The sequence below is a fragment of the Bubalus kerabau genome, chromosome 15 (assembly GCF_029407905.1).
Source record: "Bubalus kerabau isolate K-KA32 ecotype Philippines breed swamp buffalo chromosome 15, PCC_UOA_SB_1v2, whole genome shotgun sequence".
Classification (NCBI taxonomy): domain Eukaryota; kingdom Metazoa; phylum Chordata; class Mammalia; order Artiodactyla; family Bovidae; genus Bubalus; species Bubalus kerabau.
The window spans coordinates 16,392,568-16,414,611 of record NC_073638.1 but is presented as its reverse complement, the minus strand read 5'-3'; the positions used below and the strand labels follow the sequence as shown (position 1 = coordinate 16,414,611).

At 37.6% G+C, this 22,044-nt stretch overlaps 1 protein-coding gene across 1 annotated transcript in view; it reads right to left on the bottom strand.

Annotated features, from left to right (window-relative positions):
• The window catches only part of GUCY1A2 (guanylate cyclase 1 soluble subunit alpha 2), a 469,674-nt gene that overhangs the window by 304,129 nt on the left and 143,501 nt on the right, over positions 1-22,044 (bottom strand). The window contains exon 4 of the mRNA XM_055547771.1: positions 6,373-7,088. Within this exon, the coding sequence (XP_055403746.1) occupies positions 6,373-7,088 (716 nt within the window). The remainder of the gene's footprint in view (positions 1-6,372; positions 7,089-22,044) is intronic.

Genomic DNA, 22,044 nt, shown 5'->3' with positions numbered 1-22,044 from the left:
AGGAGTACCTCAATACAAAAGTCAAACACTAACAGACATAAAAGGAGAAATTGACAGTAACACAAGAATAGTAGGAGACTTTATCACCCCACTCACACCTATGGACAGATCACCAAAACAGAAAATTAATAATGAAACACGTCTTCAATGATACATTAGATGGGATGGATCTCATTGATATCTTCAGGACAGTCCATCCAAATGCAGAAGAATACAGCTTCTTCTCAAGTGCACATGGAACATTCTCCAGGATAGACAACATCTTGCATCACAAATCAATTCTCGGTAAACTTAAGAAAATTGAAATCAGATCAAGCATCTTCTCCAACCACAATGCTATGAGACTAGATATCAATTACAAGGAAAAAACTATAAGAAACGGAAACACATGGAGATTAAGCAACACATTTGTAAATAACCAACAGGTTACTAAAGAATCAAAAGGGAAATAAAAAAATTCTAAAAACAAATGACAATGAAAATATGAGAACTCAAGTCCTATGGGATGCAGCAAAAGCAGTCCTAAGAGGGAAGTTTATAGCAATACAATCCTACCTCAAGAAACAAGAAAAACATTGAATGACAACCTAATTTTACACCTAAAACAACTGGAAAAAGAAGAACAAAAAAACCCTCAAAATTAGTAGAAGGAAAGAAATCATAAAGATCAGAGCAAAAATAAATGAAAAAGAAATGAAAGAAACAATAGTAGAGATTAATAAGACTAAAAACTGATTCCTTGAGAAGATTTTTTAAAAAATGGACAAACCTTTAGCCAGACTCATCAAGAAAAAAAGAGAGAAGAATCAAATCAACAAAGTCATAAATGAAAAAGGAGAGGTTACAACAGACAGTGTAGAAATACAAAGGATTGTAAGAGACTATTATGGGGAATTCTATCAAATATTTTGAGAAGAGCTGCCTGTCCTTCTAAAACTCTTTCAAAAAATTGCAGAGGAAGGAACACTTCCAAACTCATTCTACAAGGTGGATACCTGATACCAAAACCAATTCATAGACAACACAATAAAAGAAACCTACATGCCAATATCACTGATGACATAGACGCAAAAATCCTCAAAAAATTTTAGCAAACAGAATTCAGCAACACGTCAAAAAGCTCATACACCATGGTCAAGTTGGGTTTATTCCAGGAAGGCAAGGATTCTTCATTATATGTAAATCAATCAATGTGATACACCATATTAACAAATTTAAAGAGAAAAACCGTATGATAATCTCAATAGATACAGAAAAAGCCTTTGATGTTATTCAGCACCAATATATGACTAAAACTTCCAAAAAACGGACATAGAAGGAACCTTCCACAACATAGTAAAGACTATATATGATAAGCCTATAGCAAATATTATTCTCAATGGTGAAAAGCTGAAAGCATTCCCCCTAAGATCAGGAACAAGACAGGGTGTCCACTTTCATCACTATTATTCAACATAGTTCTGGATGTCCTAGCTACAGCAATCAGAGATGAAAAGGAAATAAAATGAATCCAGATCAGAAAAGAAGAAGTAAAGCTCTCACTGTTTGCAGATGACATGATATTATACATAGAAATCCCTAAACATAATATCAGAAAATTACTAGAGCTAATCAGCAAATTTAACAAAGTTGCAGGATATAAAATCAAGGCAGAGAAATCACTTGCCTTTCTATATACTAACAATGAAAAATCTGAAAGAGAAATTAGAGAATCAATCCCATTCACCATTGCAACAAAAAGAATTAAATATCTAGGCATAAACTTACATAAGGAGACAAAAGAACTAAGCACAGAAAATTATAAGACACTGATGAAAAAAATCAAAGATGACATAAACAGATGGAGAGATATTCCATGTTCCTGGGTAGAAAGAATCAATATTGTGAAAATGTCTATACTATCAAAGGCAATCTACAGATTCAATGTGACCCGTATCAAATTCCAATGATATTTTTCACAGAACTAGAACAAAAAATTTCACAGTTCATGTGGAAACAAACAAACAAAAAAAAACAACCCTGAATAGCCAAAGCAGTCTTCAGAAAGAAGAATGGAGCTGGAGGAATCAACCTTCCTGACTTCAGGTTATACTACAAAGCTACAGTCATCAAGACAGTACGGTACTGGCATAAAAACAGAAATATAGACAAATGGAACGAGATAGAAAGTCCAGAAATAAACCCATGCACCTACGGGTATCTTATTTTTGACAAAGGAGGCAAGAATATACAATGGGGCAAAGACAACCTCTTCAATTAATGGCGCTGGGAAAACTGAACAACTATATGCAAAAGAATGAAATTAGAACACTTCCTAACACCAAACACAAAGATAAATTCAAAATGAATTAAAGACCTAAATGTAAGACCAGAAACTATAAAACTCTTAGAGGAAAAGATAGGCAGAACACTCGATGACATAAATCACAGGAAGACCCACCCTCTATGACCCACCTCCTTGAGTAATGGAAATAAAGACCAAAGTAAACAAGTGGGACCTGATTAAACTTAGAAACTTTTGCACAGCAAAGGAAACTATAAGCAAGGTGAAAAGACAACCCTCACAATGAGAGAAAATAAAGCAACTGAAACAACTGGCAAAGGATTAATGTCCAAAATATACAAGCAGCTCATACAACTCAATACCAGGAAAACAAACAACCCAATCAAAAAGGAGATGAAGACCTAAACAGACATTTCCCCAAAAAAGACATACAGATGGCTAACAAAGTCATGAAAAAATGCTCAACATCTCTCATTATTAGAGAAACGCAAATCAAAACTACAATGAGATATCACCTCACACCAGTCAAAATGGCCATCTCAAAAAGTCTACAAACAATAAATGCTGGTGAGGGTGTGGAGAAAAGGGAACACTCTTACACTGTTGGTGGGAATCTAAATGGATACAGCCACTATGGAAGATGGTATGGTGGTAGTGTTTTAGTTTCTAAGTCGTATCCGACTCTTGTGACCCCATGGACTATAGCCTGCCAAGCTCCTCTGTCCATGGGATTTTCTAGGCAAGAATACTGGAGTGGGTTGCCATCTCCTTCTCCATGGACCTTCCCGACCCAGGAATCGAACCAGGTCTCCTGCATTGCAGGTATATTTTTTACTGGCTGAGCTATGAGGGAAGCCCAGAAGATGGTATGGAGATTCCTTTAAAAAGCTAGGAATAAAACCACCATATGACAGAGCAATCCCACTCCTAGGCAAATACCCTGAGGAAACCAAAATTGAAGAAGACAAGTGTATCCCATTGTTCATTGCAGCACTGTTTCCAATACCTAGAACATGGACGCATCCTAGATAGCCATCGACAGATGAATGGATAAAGACGTTGTGGTACATAAACACAATGGAATATTACTCAGCCATAAAAAAGAATGCATTTGAGTCAGTTCTAATGAGGTGGATGAACCTAGAACCTATTATACAAAGTGAAGTGAGTCAGAAAGAGAAAGATAAATATTGTATTCGAACGCATATATACAGAATCTAAAAAAATGGTACTGAAGAATTTATTAACACGGCAGCAATGGTGAAAGAGACATAGATAATAGACTTATGGACATAGGGAAAGGGGAGGATAGGGTGAGCTGTATGGAAAGAGTAACATGGAATCTTACATTAGCATATGTAAAATAGCCAACTGGAATTTGCTGTATGACTCAGGAAACTCAAACAGGTGTTCTCTATCAACCTAGAAGGGTGGGATGGGGAGTAAAATGGGAGGCAGTTTCAAAAGGGAGGGATATATGTATACCCATGGCTGATTCATGTTGAGGTTTGACAGAAAACAACAAAATTCTGTGATGCAATTATCCTTCAATAAAATAATAAATTAAAAAGAAAAAAAAAGAAAGCTAGGAACTTTAATGATAGTTTGTAAATAAAAAAGCAGACTCAAACAAACAATCCTATAGCATTTGTGACAAATAGTCTTCTAGTAATTATTTTTTTTTAATTTTATTTTATTTTTAAAACTTTACATAATTGTATTAGTTTTGCCAAATATCAAAATGAATCCGCCACAGGTATACATGTGTTCCCCATCCTGAACCCTCCTCCCTCTCCCTCCCCATTTCATCCCTCTGGGTCGTCCCAGTGCACCAGCCCCAAGCATCCAGTATCGTGCATCGAACCTGGACTGGCAACTCATTTCATACATGATATTTTACATGTTTCAATGCCATTCTCCCAAATCTTCCCACCCTCTCCCTCTCTCTCAGAGTCCATAAGACTGTTCTAAGAAGATAAACCCAAATCATATTTCATGATGATGTTAGGCAGACCTGGTACTTCTCCAAAATTATTCAACCTACTGATCTCCAGTACTTACTTCCATAAGGCAAGAAGAGAGGTGAATGGATAGGAAGAATATTACAAAAGGAAAGGAACAATAATCATAACAGTGGTAGAACTAATAATAATGAGCATTTAATCAACACTTAACCCTGAAGCCAAGGATATAAGAATTTTACATGGATTATATAATTTAATCTTTTCAAATAACTCTCTAAGATATGCAGCCTAAGTTGTCAGGAAATAATTTAATTTAATCTTAATAACAGATTGAGCTCTTCCTGGTTGAAAATCAGATTTCCCTTTGCCTCTCTTTGGAAATCTATTAGATGCCTCTCAGTGACATTCTTGCTTCTGGTAATCAACACATGTCCTTAGACCTTATTACTGCAGAATAAAGATATAAATTCTCTGAAACTAAGATGATGACTACCTCATCAAATTGCTCACAGGAGTATTCTGCCTCTAGCTATATGGTTAACCCTAACTGACAACACAAAATGACAAAGATCATGGTTTAGCGAAAGCAATACAGTTCATTCTGAAAATGATTTACCATCATTCAGCTGTATGATTAGCTCTTGTTTTTTGTTGCTTTTCTTTTTGATGGAAGAGGGTGGTAGCTAACTGGTAGTATGTGCATAGCCAAAATAGTTACATTCCAATGAAAGCCTTCACTGTAGACGAAAGAATAAATATCTTACACTGTTGAAAACTAGCACTTTCTTACAAAAGTCCAATATAAAACTGGAAACTCCAGACAACTATTAACAAGGCCAGCAACTACAGAAGAAATCATGAATCAAGGCCAAATTTATCAACAGGGTCATAATTTTTAATTCTGATTTTCTTCTTTTCGTGTTTTCGAAAACTATAACTTTGACACTAAAATAACTGAAAAATATTACTCATCTGGTTAAGATTCCATGTCATAACTTTATTGACTATAATTTTGTTTGGACTAACTGTAGCCTCCTAAATGTCTCATTCTAGCAAACCCAGGTGAATAAGCAGAAATGTAAACAGAACAAGAGGACTGCTATCCCTGTTTTAAATAAAAATGCTGTCTATTGCTGGTTTATTTTTAAACAGCCACTAACATATTTAAATTATAATTGGATCTTCTTAATGAGCAGTTTCCTATTATTGGAACTTGCAGGGGGCCTTGACATTTGAGTCATCATCTCATTGTGTCTATTTCTTACTGTGATATACAAATTAAATAGACATACAAGCCAGATGAAATATAGGGGGGAAAACTTGAAGCAGTAACTTTAAATTGAATTAATTGTTCTAAAATCTATAAAATATATAAAGCAATCAACATTGACAACAATATATTTTACTTCAAGCACATTTTCAATAATATTAACTTCAATTTTAAGGCCCAAAATGCTTCAAACCCTCCTAGCCAAATACTGTACTTCTGGAAAGCAAAACCACAGCTTTAATATTCCTTAAATTTAAAAATTAGAATAATTCCAGTGTATTCTCTCAAGGAGTGAAAATGTTCTAAAGAAATGCTTCTTTTTCAACACTAAAATTTAATTAGAAGTTTCGATATAGGCACTTAATATATTGTTCTGCATATTAAGAAAAACAGGATGTAAACCAGAGTTCCTAGGTAGTGAAATTTAGAACATAACATATTCAAAGTGTAGCTAGCTTTTACTTGCATTTATTTAAGGATAAGGCAAGCAATTCCCACAATGTTGAAGTGAGTTTTACTATTTCTCTCAAAGCTTTACTCAATCAGTGGAAATATTCGTGGATTTGTAGTATCAGGTCTTTAGTAAATCCTATCATTTTTGTAATTACTATGGCTAGTAATAATAAATGTCTGCTTTTTATGTGATGAAATAGATTAATGAAACAGGCAGACAATATGCAAAATGGCTGGGAATAGGGTCAAGTCTTTTTATATATATCCAGAAACCAGCAATTTTCTAAATGGCACTCTAGTTTCTCTTGCCTAAATAATTATAAGTACCAGCAGCATGTAATATACTAAAAGAATTATGAAATCTCCCAGTTCCTATCACCCATATCAACATGGCCACTTACCTTGTCTTTATTCTCAGTGCCAGAAGCCTCAGGCTTGGTCCTAATCACAAATGGGGTGGACAGGCGTAGCAGAACCCTTTCGAAGGTGGCATTAACCTTCGGAGAAATGATCTCAAAGCAGTCCTCAAACTTGAGCACTTTGTGAGTGTCACATCGGAGCTGCTTCCTTAGGCCTTCCCCCAGCTGAAGGACTGACATGTGGGGGTCAAACATCAAGTGAAAAGGGAAGGCTCTGCAGAAGGTGTTGATGCTAATTCTGAGGTCCGCAGGAACTTGGGATGTTCCCTGAGGAAGGTTCTTCGTGACATTAGCATTTTCACATTGTCTGATAAGGAAAGCGAGGCCATTACAATTGCCTGGGTTTGAACCATCAGAGCACAGTTTCTCAGCGACCTGGTTCACTTCCACGTCCAGCCGATAGATCTTCTTTCCCGCAGCCTTAATCATTCCAAGCATTGCAAACCCCACAATGTGGTGAGGGTGGAAGTAGTGGAGTATAAGAGTACCTTCACGGAGCTCTTTGCATAGGAATGATGGTGACTCTAGAGTGGCCTGTTTTCCAAAAGAAGTTCTAATATGTTCCAACAAAGCATCAAAGCCATTAAAAAAGTCCTGCAATGTGCCACCTACAGCTCGAAGGACTCTCTCATTGTCATCAAAGCATATATTAAAGAACTCCTCACCAAATCTTTCTTGGATTTCCTCAAACTTCAAACCTAGGGGTAAATGGAAGTAAATGTTAAAAAGATATAATACAAGTAATTGAATTTATAGCTTCTTAAATGTTTATCAGAAGAGTAGCTAGTGACCAAAGCAAGAGAAGCAGTCCCCTTGGGTACACAAATTTCCCCAATAGGTTAAGTCATTCATTTTGATTTAGAGAAAGTAAATATCAGTTCATCTTCTGGATGCTTCTAAGACGTTAATGAGCATAAACATTTTGTTGTTGTTTGATTTTAAATATTTTTAGAGTAGTTTTAGATACATAGGAAAACTTAGTTGAATATAAATATATTGTCCATGTACCCCCGTTCACTTCCCGCACACAACCTCCTCCCCTGGAAACTATTGATATTGTACACTACAGTGGTACATTTGTTAAACAATCAATGAACCTATATTTATATAACATTATCATCCAAAGTTCATAGTTTACATTAGGATTCACTCTTGATGTTATATATCCTTGAGTTTTGACAAATGTGTAATAATATGTGCCCACCATTTTAGTATCATGCAGAGTAGTTTTGCTGCCCTAAAATCCATTGTGCTCTACCTATTCATTCCTGGGTCCCCTCAACCCATGGAGCATGATCTTTTTAAAAGCTGCTAATCTAGCTGTTTTTCAATATTATATCCCATTTGCTGTAATTACCATGAATATTATATTTTACTTAGCAATTTCCTTCACCATTGAATAATTTTTAAGAGGCTATTATGTCCATTCAATATTATTAATTATCACAATTCATTTGTTAAATGGGAAATATAACCAGAGAGGGACTCTATGGTACACAAGCAGAGACAAGCACCAGGTTATCTTGAACAAACAGAATTGCTTAAGTTAAAATAGTAATCTCAAAGAAAACATGCAGGTCAGCTAGACCCCAGGGAGGAAGAGACAAAACAAGGAATTAAAACTGTGGAATGATCTGAATTCATTCTTTCATTCACAAAAACTAAAGCAGACAAAACTAGAAAAGGAATCTGACCAGACAGAGTTAAAAGTCTTTGTTTTCTCAGTTCATACTTATTCCCAGATGCCATGGCAAAAGGAAATCTAGCTTTTAATAATGGAATTATAATGATAAATAAATATACACAATGCATTATATAGTAATTTCAAGCAGGCTCATATATGATCTATCAATAGTAAGATCCACCCTGAGGAAGAACACTGCACAGATGAAAGAGTTGAGTTTGTATCATAAATAAACCTTCTTTGTAGAGTTACCCTATTGCTTTTTCTTTGACTTTGGCTGAAATCAGTTATATGTTGTTTACATATACTCATATTTTGTTTCTTATCTACCTCATCTTATAAGGAGGTCCCAAAAATCTGACAGGAAAAGCCAGGTCCCTTTGCTAGTGTCCTGTTAGAATGCAAACCAGTCTATGTTGTCTATGGCTTAGTTTGCTGTTCCCTATAAGTTCTCCCCATCCAGAAGTGAGGGGATAAAACAGAGTCAGTAATATTGTTATAAAACATAGTCCAAATACATTATATATTTTTGAGAGCTTACTATAGAGTCTAAATATTGTGAGAGCCAAGTTAAGAGGTTGGTTTGACAAAGAAGTTCTTAAAATCCATGTAAAATGAGAAGTAGAAAGTCTAAGCTAAAAACAGTATCTTTATTAGTATTTCACATATATTTTAGTTTAATAGATTTGACAGAAGCTGAGAAAGTCACCTTCTAGGATAAAAACATCACCACTCATCTCATATTGTCATGTTACAAGACTGAACTTCAACATATGTTGTATTCACTAACAATAATGCCAGTCAGAATTGATAATAATAGCAATTTTCTGTCTAGTTCTCAAGTGTGAAAGAAAGAAAACAAGATAGATGATATTCACTGCAATCTGGCTCCTTCTCCAACTGCTCCCTTGAAACTGCTTTTGTAATTAGCTAATCCAATATATCATATTAGTATGACAGTGTTCATTTTCTCTTCCTCCTAAATCTTTCTTCTCTCTTGGATTATAAACCATTATCTCCTGGTTGGATTACTAGCTGTCTGAAATGCCCTTCCCTAAAACTTCTTCCTATATAAAATCCTTACATCATCACCACTATACTGTAACTAAAAAATTCTAATACAAATTAAACTTGTCTTCCTTTAATGACAAATATTCACTGTTGCTATTATTTTTTAATTATTAATTTCTTGTTGTTGTTCAGTCACTCAGTCATGTCTGACTCTTTGTGACCCATGGACTGCAGCATGCCAGGCTTCCCTGTCCTTCACCATCTCCCAGAGCTTGCTCAAACTCACGTTCATTGAGTTGGTGATGCCATCCAACCATCTCATCCTCTGTCATCCCCTTCTCTTGCCTTCAATCTTTCCCAACATCAGGGTCTTTTCTAATAAGTCAGCTCTTCGCATTACATGGCCAAAGTACTGGAGCTTCAGCTTCAGCATTAGTTCTTTCAGTGAATATTCAGGGTTGATTTCCTTTAGGACTGACTGGTTTGATCTTCTTATTTAGTGTTTAATTCTTATTAAATATGAAATTCAGAGTAAATAAAATTCTTATAATCTGACTACATTGCTGAACAACAAAACTCCATGCACCACTGAAAATATCCCAAGGCTTTCTTCTATATTTTGAAGATGTGTATCTTAAAAGGACTTAGGGTCTTCATGCACAGGTGAGAAAATGAGAATTTCTTCTAACTTGCATCTTTCATAATTAAAAAATACTCTCACAATTGTTAAGAACACATTTCCAATGCCACAGTCACCCAAAATCATCCAGAAAATAACAAGTAAGTATAATTCACCAGAGGCAACAAATTAAAAACTACTTTATAAGCACAGCAGTCTATGAACTTGAAATTCTTGTTGCTCTAAAAAGCACGTCTGAACTTAAGATACAATGGTTAAGACTCAAATGATAATGTTAAGGACTACCGTTGTCCTAAAGTGACTTGTATCAATAAAGAAAAATTAAATTATTTTGAATACTATACATAGAAATTCTATACACACCACCATATTAAATAAACTAATAAATATTTTTGGTTTCACACTTGTTAAACTGTGCAAGCCGATAAAAGAAAAAAATTCTTACAATTTGAAAAATTCAAACTAAGGAATGATCACTTCAGCTTTTGCAAATATGCTATGATCCAATGCCCAAGACATCCACATTAAATATCTCAAAATTTATAAAGCACAGAGCAAGTAGTTTAGTTCAGTGTCACATGTAAGATTCCACTCATGATTGATGCAAATCCTCTAATTATAGTAAATCACTTGAAACATAGAGATAATGCTCATCTACTTATACCACAAGAAGCTAGGACAGTTTGAAATTTGGGTATATAAAAATACATTCCTTAAAGGGGCAAAACTTACAATGAAACTGTTTTCACTAACAGGTAAGGTGAAAGAATATTTTTTAAAAACTTCATTTATTTGGCTGTGTCAGGTCATAGTTGCGGCACACGGGATCTTTCATTGCAGCACATAGGCTGTCAAAGATACCAAAGAAATGCTGCAAAGTCTTTATAAGATTATATTCATTGAATTAGGTAGTTCCAGTAAGAATGGAGAAATTAGTGCCAAGTGGTATGTCAAATATTTTTACAGATATACTTTTTTTTACATATTAACAGATTTTTTTTTCTTTTTTACTTTACAATGTTGTAGTAGTTTTGCCATACATTGACATGAATCTGCCACAGGTGTACATGTGTTCCCCATCCTGAACCCCCCTCCCTCTTCCCTCCCCATCCCATCCCTCTGGGTCATCCCAGTGTACCAGCCCCAAGCATCCTGTATCCTGCATCGAACCTGGACTGGCAATTCACTTCACATATGATATTATACATGGTTCAATGCCATTCTCCCAAATCATCCCACCCTCTCCCTCTCCCACAGAGTCCATAAGACTGTTCTATACATCAGTGTCTTTTTTGCTGTCTCACATACAGGGTGATCATTATCATCTTTCTAAATTCCATATATATGCATTAGTATACTGTATTGGTGTTTTTCTTTCTGGCTTACTTCACTCTGTATAATCGGCTCCAGTTTCATCCACCTCATTAGAACTGATTCAAATGTATTCTTTTTAATGGCTGAGTAATACTCCATTGTGTATATGTACCACCGCTTTCTTATCCATTCATCTGCTGATGGACATCTAGGTTGCTTCCATGTCCTGGCTATTATATACAGTGCTGTGATGAACATTGGGGTACACATGTCTCTTTCAATTCTGGCTTCCTCAGTGTGTATGCCCAGCAGTGGGATTGCTGGATCATATGGCAGTTCTATTTCCAGTTTTTTAAGGACTCTCCACACTGTTCTCCATAGTGGCTGTAGTAGTTTGCATTCCCACCAACAGTGTAAGAGGGTTCCCTTTTCTCCACACCCTCTCCAGCATTTATTGCTTGTAGATTTTTGGATAGCAGCCATTCTGACTGGCGTGAAATGGTACCTCACAGTGGTTTTGATTTGCATTTCTCTGATAATGAGTTATGTTGACCATCTTTTCATGTGTTTGTTAGCCATCTGTATGTCTTCTTTGGAGAAGTGTCTATTTAGTTCTTTGGCCCATTTTTTGATTGGGTCGTTTATTTTTCTGGAATTGAGCTGTAGGAGTTGCTTGTATATTTTTGAGATTAGTTGTTTGTCAGTTGCTTCATTTGCTATTATTTTCTCCCATTCTGAAGGCTGTCTTTTCACCTTTCTTATAGTTTCTTTTGTTGTGCAGAAGCTTGTAATTTTAATTAGATCCCATTTGTTTATTTTTGCTTTTATTTCCAATATTCTGGGAGGTGGGTCATAGAAGGATCCTGCTGTGATGTATGTCAGAGAGTGTTTTGCCTACGTTCTCCTCTAAGAGTTTTATAGTTTCTGGTCTTATGTTTAGATCTTTAATCCATTTTGAGTTTATTTTTGTGTATGGTGTTAGAAAGTGTTCCAGTTTCATTTTTTTACAAGTGGTTGACCAGTTTTCCCAGCACCACTTGTTAAAGAGATTGTCTTTTCTCCATTGTATACTCTTGCCTCCTTTGTCAAAGATAAGGTGTCCATAGGTGTGTGGGTTTATCTCTGGGCTTTCTATTTTGTTCCATTGATCTATATTCCTGTCTTTGTGCCAGAACCATACTGTCTTTATGAAAAACTCCCATCAAGTGGATACTTTTAATGCCTCCCATTTTAAAAGAGAGGAATGCTAAGAAACTTGACCATGTTCATACAATTGTAGGTAACAGACCCAGGTCTCAAAGTGAAGTCTAATACTAGATGATGTGTAATAAACTGTGATATTGTGTACAATATTAAGTGAGTAAAATATTTGAATGGCAGGAAAAAATGCATGTCTTGCTCATTGATATATCATCAATGCATAGCATTCTGCCTGACTTTTGTTGTTATTGTTCAATCACTAAGTTGTGTCCAATTCTTTGCAAACCCATGCATTGCAGCACACCAGGCTTCCCTGTCCTTCACCATCTCCCAGAGCTTGCTCAAACCCATGTCCATTGAGTCAGTGATGCCATCCAACCATCTCATCCTCTGTCACCCCCTTCTCCTCCTGCCCTCAGTCTTTCCCAGCATCAAAGTCTTTTCCAATGAGTTGGCTCTTCATATCAGGTGGCCAAAGTATTGGAGTTTCAGCTTCAACATCAGTCTTTCCAAAGAATATTCAGGGTTGATCTCCTTTAGGATTTACTGTTTTTATCTTCTTGCAGTCTAAGGGTCTCTCAAGAGTCTTTACCAGAACCACAATTTGAAAGCATCAATTCTTTGGTGCTTAGCCTTATTTACAGTCCAATGCTCACATCCATACATAACTACTGGAAAAACCATAGCTGTGACTATATGGACTTTTGTCAGCAAAGTAGTGTCTTTATTTTTTGCCGGGGTCCAGCCCCGGCTGATCCAAGGAGTTCGAAGAGGGGACGGCATCGGCGACGATCGGGATACAATAGTTTCAGTTAGATATTAATTAGAGATGTAAAGAGTAATAGAATAAGGATAGCTCAGTCGGAAAATTCAGTGAAGAAAAGAGGCTGAATAAAATTCCAAAGCAGGGAATTAACGTCACCTACGAAGGCTGCAGGCGTCCTCCCGTTCTCCCGAAGGAGCGGAGACACTAAGGCCTCCCCGGTCGGATCTTAGAAGCCCAGGCAAAATTAGTAGGCTTGACGAGCTTCCCCGCCTCAGGAAAAATTCAGCCAGAAGGTGAAAGAAAGAACGACATGGGGAGACCAAGTTTCGGTGAACAAGGCCCGCACTTTATTTTCCAAAGTAGTTTTTATACCTTAAGTTGTGCATAGAGGATAATGGGGGAAGGGGGGGAGTCATCCAAGGACAGCAGTTCCTGATCCTAACTGAAGCCAGGCTTTCAAACTTATCATATGCAAAAGTTCAGGTGATTTACATCATCTTCTGGCCAGGAGGCCTGTTAACATTTTAAGAAACTTATTTTTCTCTAAAGGTGATTATTCCAAAGTCAGGCACCAGCCTGCAAAAAAGCATTGGACAAAGCTGCATTCCTATAGGGCAAAGGTGAGGTGGGCTCAATCAAGAAAAGAATTAACTCAAGGGTCCAAGGTTACAAACATTGAGTGTTGGGGGCCAGCGTGAGGCACTCCGCCCATGGCAAAGGTCATGAGGAAGGAGGCTCGACATACGCAAAGGCAGGATCAAGCCTCAGGAGTCCCCCTGGAAATCCTCAAGCATCTACCCCCATAACCAGAGCCTGCCTACTTTACTACTTTGCTTTCTCCCCTACACCTCTGACTTTACGGGGGGCTGTCCCCCACCACCTCTTTCGGAGAAAGAGTTAACTTAGAGCTCCAGTTAATAATAATTCCTGGGCGTGATAGGAGCGTTTCAACCTACAAACTCCTCTGAAGGTTCTCTAGCCTGCCTGACAGGCTTGTCCGGCCACATGTGATTGCTCACAGCCTCCCAACCGTGAGAGGCACGAGATGCTTTAAACCTTCTAAAAATAGGTTCTTTAGAGAAGTTAGAAAACCATTAGTATAAGTATAATGGGCTGATTAGAAATTGTATTGGTGAAGGGTTTTTCATTTGTTGAGCCAATGTTTGTTGCTAAGTCTCCATATCCCCTGCCCTTAACACACATTAATGAATATATAGAAGAAATAAGTATTAACCTTTGATATAAATCACGTTAGACCTTAGGCTAAGTAAATTCTTTCCTTAACTAAAACCCACTACACCCTCTCCCTATAGGAATGTAACTTTATTTGGGTGGCATCTGTTTTAAGAATAATCACCCCTGGAGAAATAAGTGTCCTGGTTGACTGACCGCTGTCACAAGGAGAGGGTCATAAATTGTCAGCAGGCCCCCTGGCCAGAAGATGATGTAACACCCCTAAGACCTCTGTATACATTTGTATGAAGCACCTGACTTTGATAAAAGTCAGGACTGCTGACCCCACGTGACTTTTGCATAACATCTCAGTGTATAAAAGTAGACCATGGAAAATAAAGAATTGGGATCAGTTCCTCGAAAGACTGGTCTCCCCATGTCTCTCTCTCACTCTGGCTGAGTCTCCATCTGGAGCGCGGAACCCACCATGCTTACTAATTATGCCTGGGCTTCTAAGATCCGACAGGGGAGGCCTCAGTGTCTCCTCTCCTTCGGGAGAACGGAAGGACGCCTGTGGCCTACGTAAGTGGTGCAAACTTCTTGTCTTGAAGTTTTATTGGTCCCCCGCGTAAACCAAGCTACTCAGCCTCTTTTCTCCACTGAATTTTCCTACTGAGCTATCCTTATTCTATTACTCTTTATATCTTTAATTAATATCTAATTGAAGCTATTGTATCCTGATCCTCACCCACGCCGTCTCTCCTTCGAATACCCTGGATCAGCCGGGGCTGGACCCCGGCAATTGAGGCTACTACTTACATTTCTATACACCCATTATATCAATCAATACACTGCCAAGGACACAGTAGGTAAGGAGTATGGAGACTTAGCATCAAACATTGGCTCAATAAGTGAAAAACCCTTCACCAATACAATTTCTAATCAATCTTTTAACTACTCAAAGGAATCTGTGTTTACACAGTTTAGGACATCCCCTGCCTGTCACAGTTGGGAGGCTCTGAATGTGATTACATGTGGCCGGAAAAACCTATTCAGGCAGGCTAGAGGATTTCCAAAGGAGTTTGTAGGTTAAACACTGTCACACCCAGGAATTATTAACTGGAGCTGTAGGCTAACTCTTTTTTCAGAGAGAGATAGTGGGGGACAGCCCCCCGTAAAGTCAGAGGTGTAGGTGAAAGCACAAAGCAGAAAGTAGGCAGACTCTGGTTTTGGGGGTAGATGCTCGAGAATTTCCAGGGGGGATTCCTGAGGCTCGATCCCGCCTTTGCGTATGCCGAGCCTCCTTCCTCATGACCTTTGCCATGGGCGGAGTGCCTCACGCTGGCTCCCAGCAGTGATAGAATTCTAGTTGAGCTATTCCAGATCCTGAAAGATGATGCTGTGGAAAGTGCTGTACTCAATCTGCAATATGCACTCAATATGCAATATGCTGGCTCCCGGCAATTTTTTTTAATACACTGTCTAGATTTGTCATACTTTTTCTTCCAAGGAGCAAGCGTCTTTTAATTTCATGGCTGCGGTCACCATCCAGTGATCTGTGTGTGTGTATGTCATTTTAGTCGTATCCAACTTAACAGTCACTTCAGTTGTGTCCAACTCTTTGTGACCATATGGACTATAGCCTACCAGGCTCCTTATCCATGGGCTTCTCCAGGCAAGAATACTGGAGTTGGTTGCCATTTCCTTCAGGGGATTTTTCCAACCCAGGGATCAAACCCAGGTCTCTTGTGTCTCCTGCATTGGCAGGCGGGTTCTTACCACCAGTGCCACTTGGGAAGCCTGGAAATGATTTTTGGAGCCCAAGAAAATAAACTCTGCCACTGTTTCCACTTTTTCCACATCTATTTGCCATGAGGTAATGGATTGGATGCCATGATCTTAGTTTCTTGAATGTTTCATTTTAAGCCAGCTTTTTCACTCTTCTCTTACCCCTCATCAAGAGGCTCTTTAGTTCAGTTCCTCTTTGATTCCTGCCATTATGAAGATGATACCACAACTGTATTTCAAGTTCAAGAGATTTCAACATTTTAAGAAAATAACTATCTTCTTAAACAATGTTTCCAGCTTTATTGAGATATATAACATGGTGCAAGTTTAAGGTCTACAAAGTGTTGATTTGATAGACTTAAATACTGCAAAATGATTAGCACTGTACCATTAGTTTGGGCCTTTGTCATTTCATATAACTACAATTTCTTCTTTTGAGGTAAGAGTATTTAAAATCTGCTTTTAACTTTCAATGTATAATGCACAATTGTTAACTATAATCAAAATGCAATGCATTAGATCTCCAAAACTTAGTCACCTTCTAAATGGAACTTAGAATAGCTCCCCATTTCTCCTAGTCCCCCAGTAACCACCATTCTACTCTCTATATGAGTTTGGCTTTTTTAGATTCCACATATAAGTGACAGGTTACAGTATTTGTCAAGAAAAATTATTTTATCTAGCAAGACAATAAGACATTTTTCAACTATGTTTGAGACCCAGATGACACTTTTTTAAGAATATAACTTGAGTACCATGACAACTTACAAATAAATAAGTCTCTACATCCCAGAGTTTAAAGGGAAATATCATATATGTCTCAGACATGTCCAACTCTTTGCAACCCCAGGGACTATACAGTCCATGGAATTCTCCAGACCAGAATACTGGACTGGGTAGCCTTTCCCTTCTCCAGGAGATCTTCCCAACCCAGGGATCAAACCCAGGTCTCCCTCATTGCATGCAGATTCTATCCAAGCCACCAGGGAAGACCTAAAATTAAATATGCTTGATGCTTGCTCCTTGGAAGAAAAGCTATGACAAACCTCAACAGCATATTAAAAAGCAGAGAGACATTACTTTGCAACAAAGGTCCGTCTAGTCAAAGCTATGGTTTTTCCATGGTCATGTATGGATGTGAGAGTTGGGACTATAAAGAAAGCTGAGCACTGAAGAATTGATGCTTTAGAACTGTGTTGGAGAAAATTCTTGAGAGTCCCTTGGACTGCAAGGAAATCCAACCAGTCCATCCTAAAGGAAATCAGTCCTGAATATTCACGGGAAGGACTGATGCTGAACCTGAAACTCCAATACTTTGGCCACCAGATGCAAAGAGCTGACTCATTGGAAAAGACCTTGACACTGGGAAAGATTTAAGGCAGGAGGAGAAGGGGTCGACAGAGGATGAAATGTCTGGATGGCATCACCAACTCGATGGACATGAGTTTGAGCAAGCTCTGGGAGTTGGTGATGGACAGGGTAGCCTGGTGTGCTGCACTCCATGATGTCTCAAAGAGTCGGACCTGACTGAGCAACTAAACTGAACTGAACTGATTATATATGTCTAAATAATAACAAAGAAAGATGAAACAAATCACACTTCCTAAAGTGTAATTTTAAGGAAAATTGTTTTGAATCTGAGCTATCAATACAGTCTCATTTGCACCTTGGTGAGGTGGGATAAAAACTTTTAGCTTGAGTACTTAATATTAAATAAGTAAATCTGTTGGGATAATAGTAAAAAAGAAAGATTCTTATCAATGAACGGTTAATATAAGGTTATGAAGGGTTACTTAAAGTTTATACTATTTTACGGGAATTTCTTTCTTTATTGTATCTGTGGCATTTCTTTCCCTTTCCATAGAACACAGCATGCTGTTGCTGCTGCTGCTGCTGCTGCTGCTAAGTCGCTTCAGTCGTGTCCGATTCTGTGCAACCCCATAGACAGCAGCCCATGAGGCTCCCCCGTCTCTGGGATTCTCCAGGCAAGAACACTGGAGTGGGTTGCCATTTCCTTCTCCAATGCATGAAACTGAAAAGTGAAAGTGAAGTCGCTGAGTCTTGTCCGACTCTTAGCAACCCCATGGACTGCGGCCCACCAGGCTCCTCTGTCCATGGGATTTTCCAGGCAAGGCTGCTGGAGTGGGGTGCCATTGCTTTCTCCAAGAACACAGCATATATCATATATTTAAGTGTAGGTAAACTAAATTTTACTGTACATCTGCTTAAATTCCTGAAATACAGAGATAAAATCTTTTAAGTTGCAGGAAAGAACAAGCAGTTTTCAAAAACCTTAAAAATCATATTCTTATTTGCAATTTTTAAAGCTACATGATAGTGAAATAATATATTTGGAACGCTGACAGAATGTAAATCTAATGTTTCATTACTCAGCCAAGATATCTGGCAGATATTCCAAAATAACTGGGGAAACACTTTAACCAAACAACAAATGCAGAGGAGGTATTCTGGTAAAAACAAGATGGAAAAAGTAAAAACATCAAGGAGCAATGAACCCTGCAACACACAATCTGTCAAGGACAGCTTTTTGTTGTTGTTGATAATTTGTAATGTAAATATAAATACAGATTATTGAAATAGGAAGAAAGTGAAACAATTGACAACTATAAGGTAAATTTTATTGATAATCTGGAACTAAACAACCACAGCAATACCCAAGAGTTGGGAGGCCGCGAAGAAACAAAAGTGAAAGTCGCTCAGTCATGTCCAGCTCTTTGCAACCCCATGGGCTGTATAGTCCATGGAATTCTCCAGACCAGAATACTGGAGTGGGTAGCCTTTCCCTTCTCCAGGGGATCTTCCCAACCCAGAGATAGAACCCAGGTCTCCCGCGTTGAAGGCAGATTCTTTACCAACTGAGCTATGAGGAAAGCCTGGAAGAAACAAGGGGGAAGGGGGGAAAAGAAAAAGTACTAACAGAATTCTAAAGGCCTCTTGTAAATGGGATCTTTCCACAGTTATTGTGATCCACAAAGTCAAAGGGTTTGGCATTGTCAATAAGGCAGAAATAGATGTTTTTCTGGAACTCTCTTGCTTTTTTGATGATCCAGTGAATGTTGGCAATTTGATCTCTGGTTCCTCTGCCTTTTTTAAAAACCAGCTTAAACATCTGGAAGTTCATGGTTCACGTATTGTTGAAGCCTGGCTTAGAGAATTTTGAGCATTATTTTCCTAGCACAATTGTGCGGTAGTTTGAGCATTCTTTGGCATTGCCTTTCTTTGGGACTGAAATGAAAACTGACCTTTCCCAGTCACATGGCCACTGCTGAGTTTTCCAAATTTGCTGACATATTGAGTGCAGCACTTTCACAGCATCATCTTTCAGGATTTGAAATAGCTCAACTGGAATTCCATCACCTCTACTACTTTTGTTCATAGTGATGCTTCCTAAGTCTCACTTGATTTCCCATTCCAGGATGTCTGGCTCTAGGTGAGTGTGAGTGATCACACCATCGTGATTATCTGGGTCATGAAGGTCTTTTTTGTACACTTCTTCTGTGTATTCTTGCCACCTCTTCTTAATATCTTCTGCTTCTGAGAGGTCCCGACCATTTCTGTCCTTTATTGTGCCCATCTTTGCATGAAATGTTCCCTTGGTATCTCTAATGTTCTTGAAGAGATCTCTAGTCTTTTCCATTCTATTGTTTTCCTCTATTTCTTTGCACTGATCACTGAGGAAGGCTTTCTTGTCTCTCCTTGCTATTCTTTGGAACTCTGCATTCAAATGGGTATATCTTTCCTTTTCTCCTTTGCTTTTCACTTCTCTTCTTTTCACAGCTATTTTTAAGGCCTCCTTGGGCAGCCATTTTGCTTTTTTGCATTTCTTTTTCTTGAGAAACCTGTATGCAGGTCAGGAAGCAACAGTTAGAACTGGACATGGAACAGCAGACTGGTTCCAAATAGGAAAAGGAGTATATTGTCACCCTGCTTATTTAACTTATATGCAGAGTACATCATGAGAAACACTGGGCTGGAAGAAGCACAAGCTGGAATCAAGATTGCCAGGAGAAATATCAATAACCTCAGATATGCAGATGATACCACCCTATGGCAGAAAGTGAAGAACTAAAGATGAAAGTGATGAAAGTGAAAGAGGAGAGTGAAAAAGCTGGCTTAAAGCTCAACATTCAGAAAACTAAAATCATGGCATCTGGTCCCATCACTTCATGGCAAATAGATGGGGAAACAGTGGAAAGGGTGGCTGACTTTTATTTTCTGGGCTCCAAAATCACTGCAGATGGTGATTGCAGCCATGAAATTAAAAGACGCTTATTCCTTGGAAGGAAAGTTATGACCAACCTAGACAGCATAGTGAAAAGCAGAGACATTACTTTGTCAACAAAGGTCTATCTAGTCAAGGCTATGGTTTTTCCAGAAGTCATGTATGGATGTGAGTTGGACTGTAAAGAAAGCTGAGTGCCGAAGTATTGATGCTTTTGAACTGTAGTGTTGGAGAAGACGCTTGAGAGTCTTGCAGTCTTGGACTGCAAGGAGATCCAACCAGTCCATCCTAAAGGAGACCAGTCCTGGGTGTTCATTGGAAGGACTGATATTGAAGCTGAAACTCCAATACTTTGGCCACCTGATGTGAAGAACTGACTCATTTGAAAAGACCCTGATGCTGGATGGGCCTGGTGCACTGAGACGACCCAGAGGGATGGTTGGGGAGGGAGGAAGGAGGAGGGTTCAGGATGGGGAACACATGTATACCTGTGGTGGATTCATGTTGATATATGGCAAAACCAATACAATATTGTAAAGTTAAAAAATAAAATAAAATATAAAATAAAAAAAAAATGAAAAGACCCTGATGCTGAGAAAGATTGAGGGTGAGAGGAGAAGTGGACGACAGAGGATAAGATGGCTGGATGGCATCACCAACTCAATGGACATGAGTTTGGGTAAATTCTGGGAGTTGGTGATGGACAGGGAGGCCTGGCGTGCTGTGGTTCATGGGGTTGCCAAGAGTCGGACACGACTGAGCAACTGAACTGAACTGAACTGAAATGGGATCTGACAACTAGAGCAAAAATATATTCTTAATAGGGAAATAAGTAACATTTTGTTTTTAAAAAATGAAGAAAACACACGGATCTAACTTTAGTAACAAGAAAGGAAAGCTAACTAATAATGAAATGGGAAGGCAGACAGAGCTTTCAAAATACAAAGGTTAAAAAAGTAAATATTCAACATGATCAAAACACAAAAATAAGGAAAAGAAAAAAGTAAAATATTAATAAATATTATCATAAATAAAGATGGAAGAAAGGAAGCCATTATTTATGCATTGCATTAAGTATAAACAAATCAATATGCCAATCAAATGGCAGACATTTTCAATCCATTATATAAGAATTGCATATATATATATATATATAATAACTTAAATTAGAGAAAATAAGATGATTTTAAAAAATGATTGAAGATAAATGTTAGACAAAAATTTTCAAGAAACTAAAAGAAGAATAAAAGCACGGGAGAAGCAGTATTAATATCAAACAAGGTGAAATTAAGGTTAAAAGTGCTAATCAGGATACAGCCATTATACAACAAAATCACAATTTACAAATAAGACCTAAGAGACATAAACCTGCAAAATCGTAGCTAAATATGTTAAGCATGAGCAATTAAGAATTGATTGTTAATGAGTATGGGATTTCTTTATGAAGTGATAAAATATTCCAAAATTGATTGTAGTATCAGCTGCACACTTATCTAAAACCCCAGTTTAAATGAGTGATTTTTATTGTATGTGAATGATATTTCAATATGGGTGTGACACATTTTAAAATCTAAACTTAATCTAATGAAAAAACTCTAGAAAGCTATAGAGGAAATTTGAGTTGAGTTACAGTGAGAAACTTTAATATATCTCTCTCATAAACAGATGGATCTGAGAAAAAAGAGCAAAATCATAGAGAAATTAAATAAAAATAAATTCAAGAAAATATTCAATAAAAAAAGTTTAATAAAAGTAAAATGTCATTAGTAAACTGTAACATGTCCCTTACAGAACTAAAAGGATCAAAGATTTAAAAAACATAAATAAATATGAAG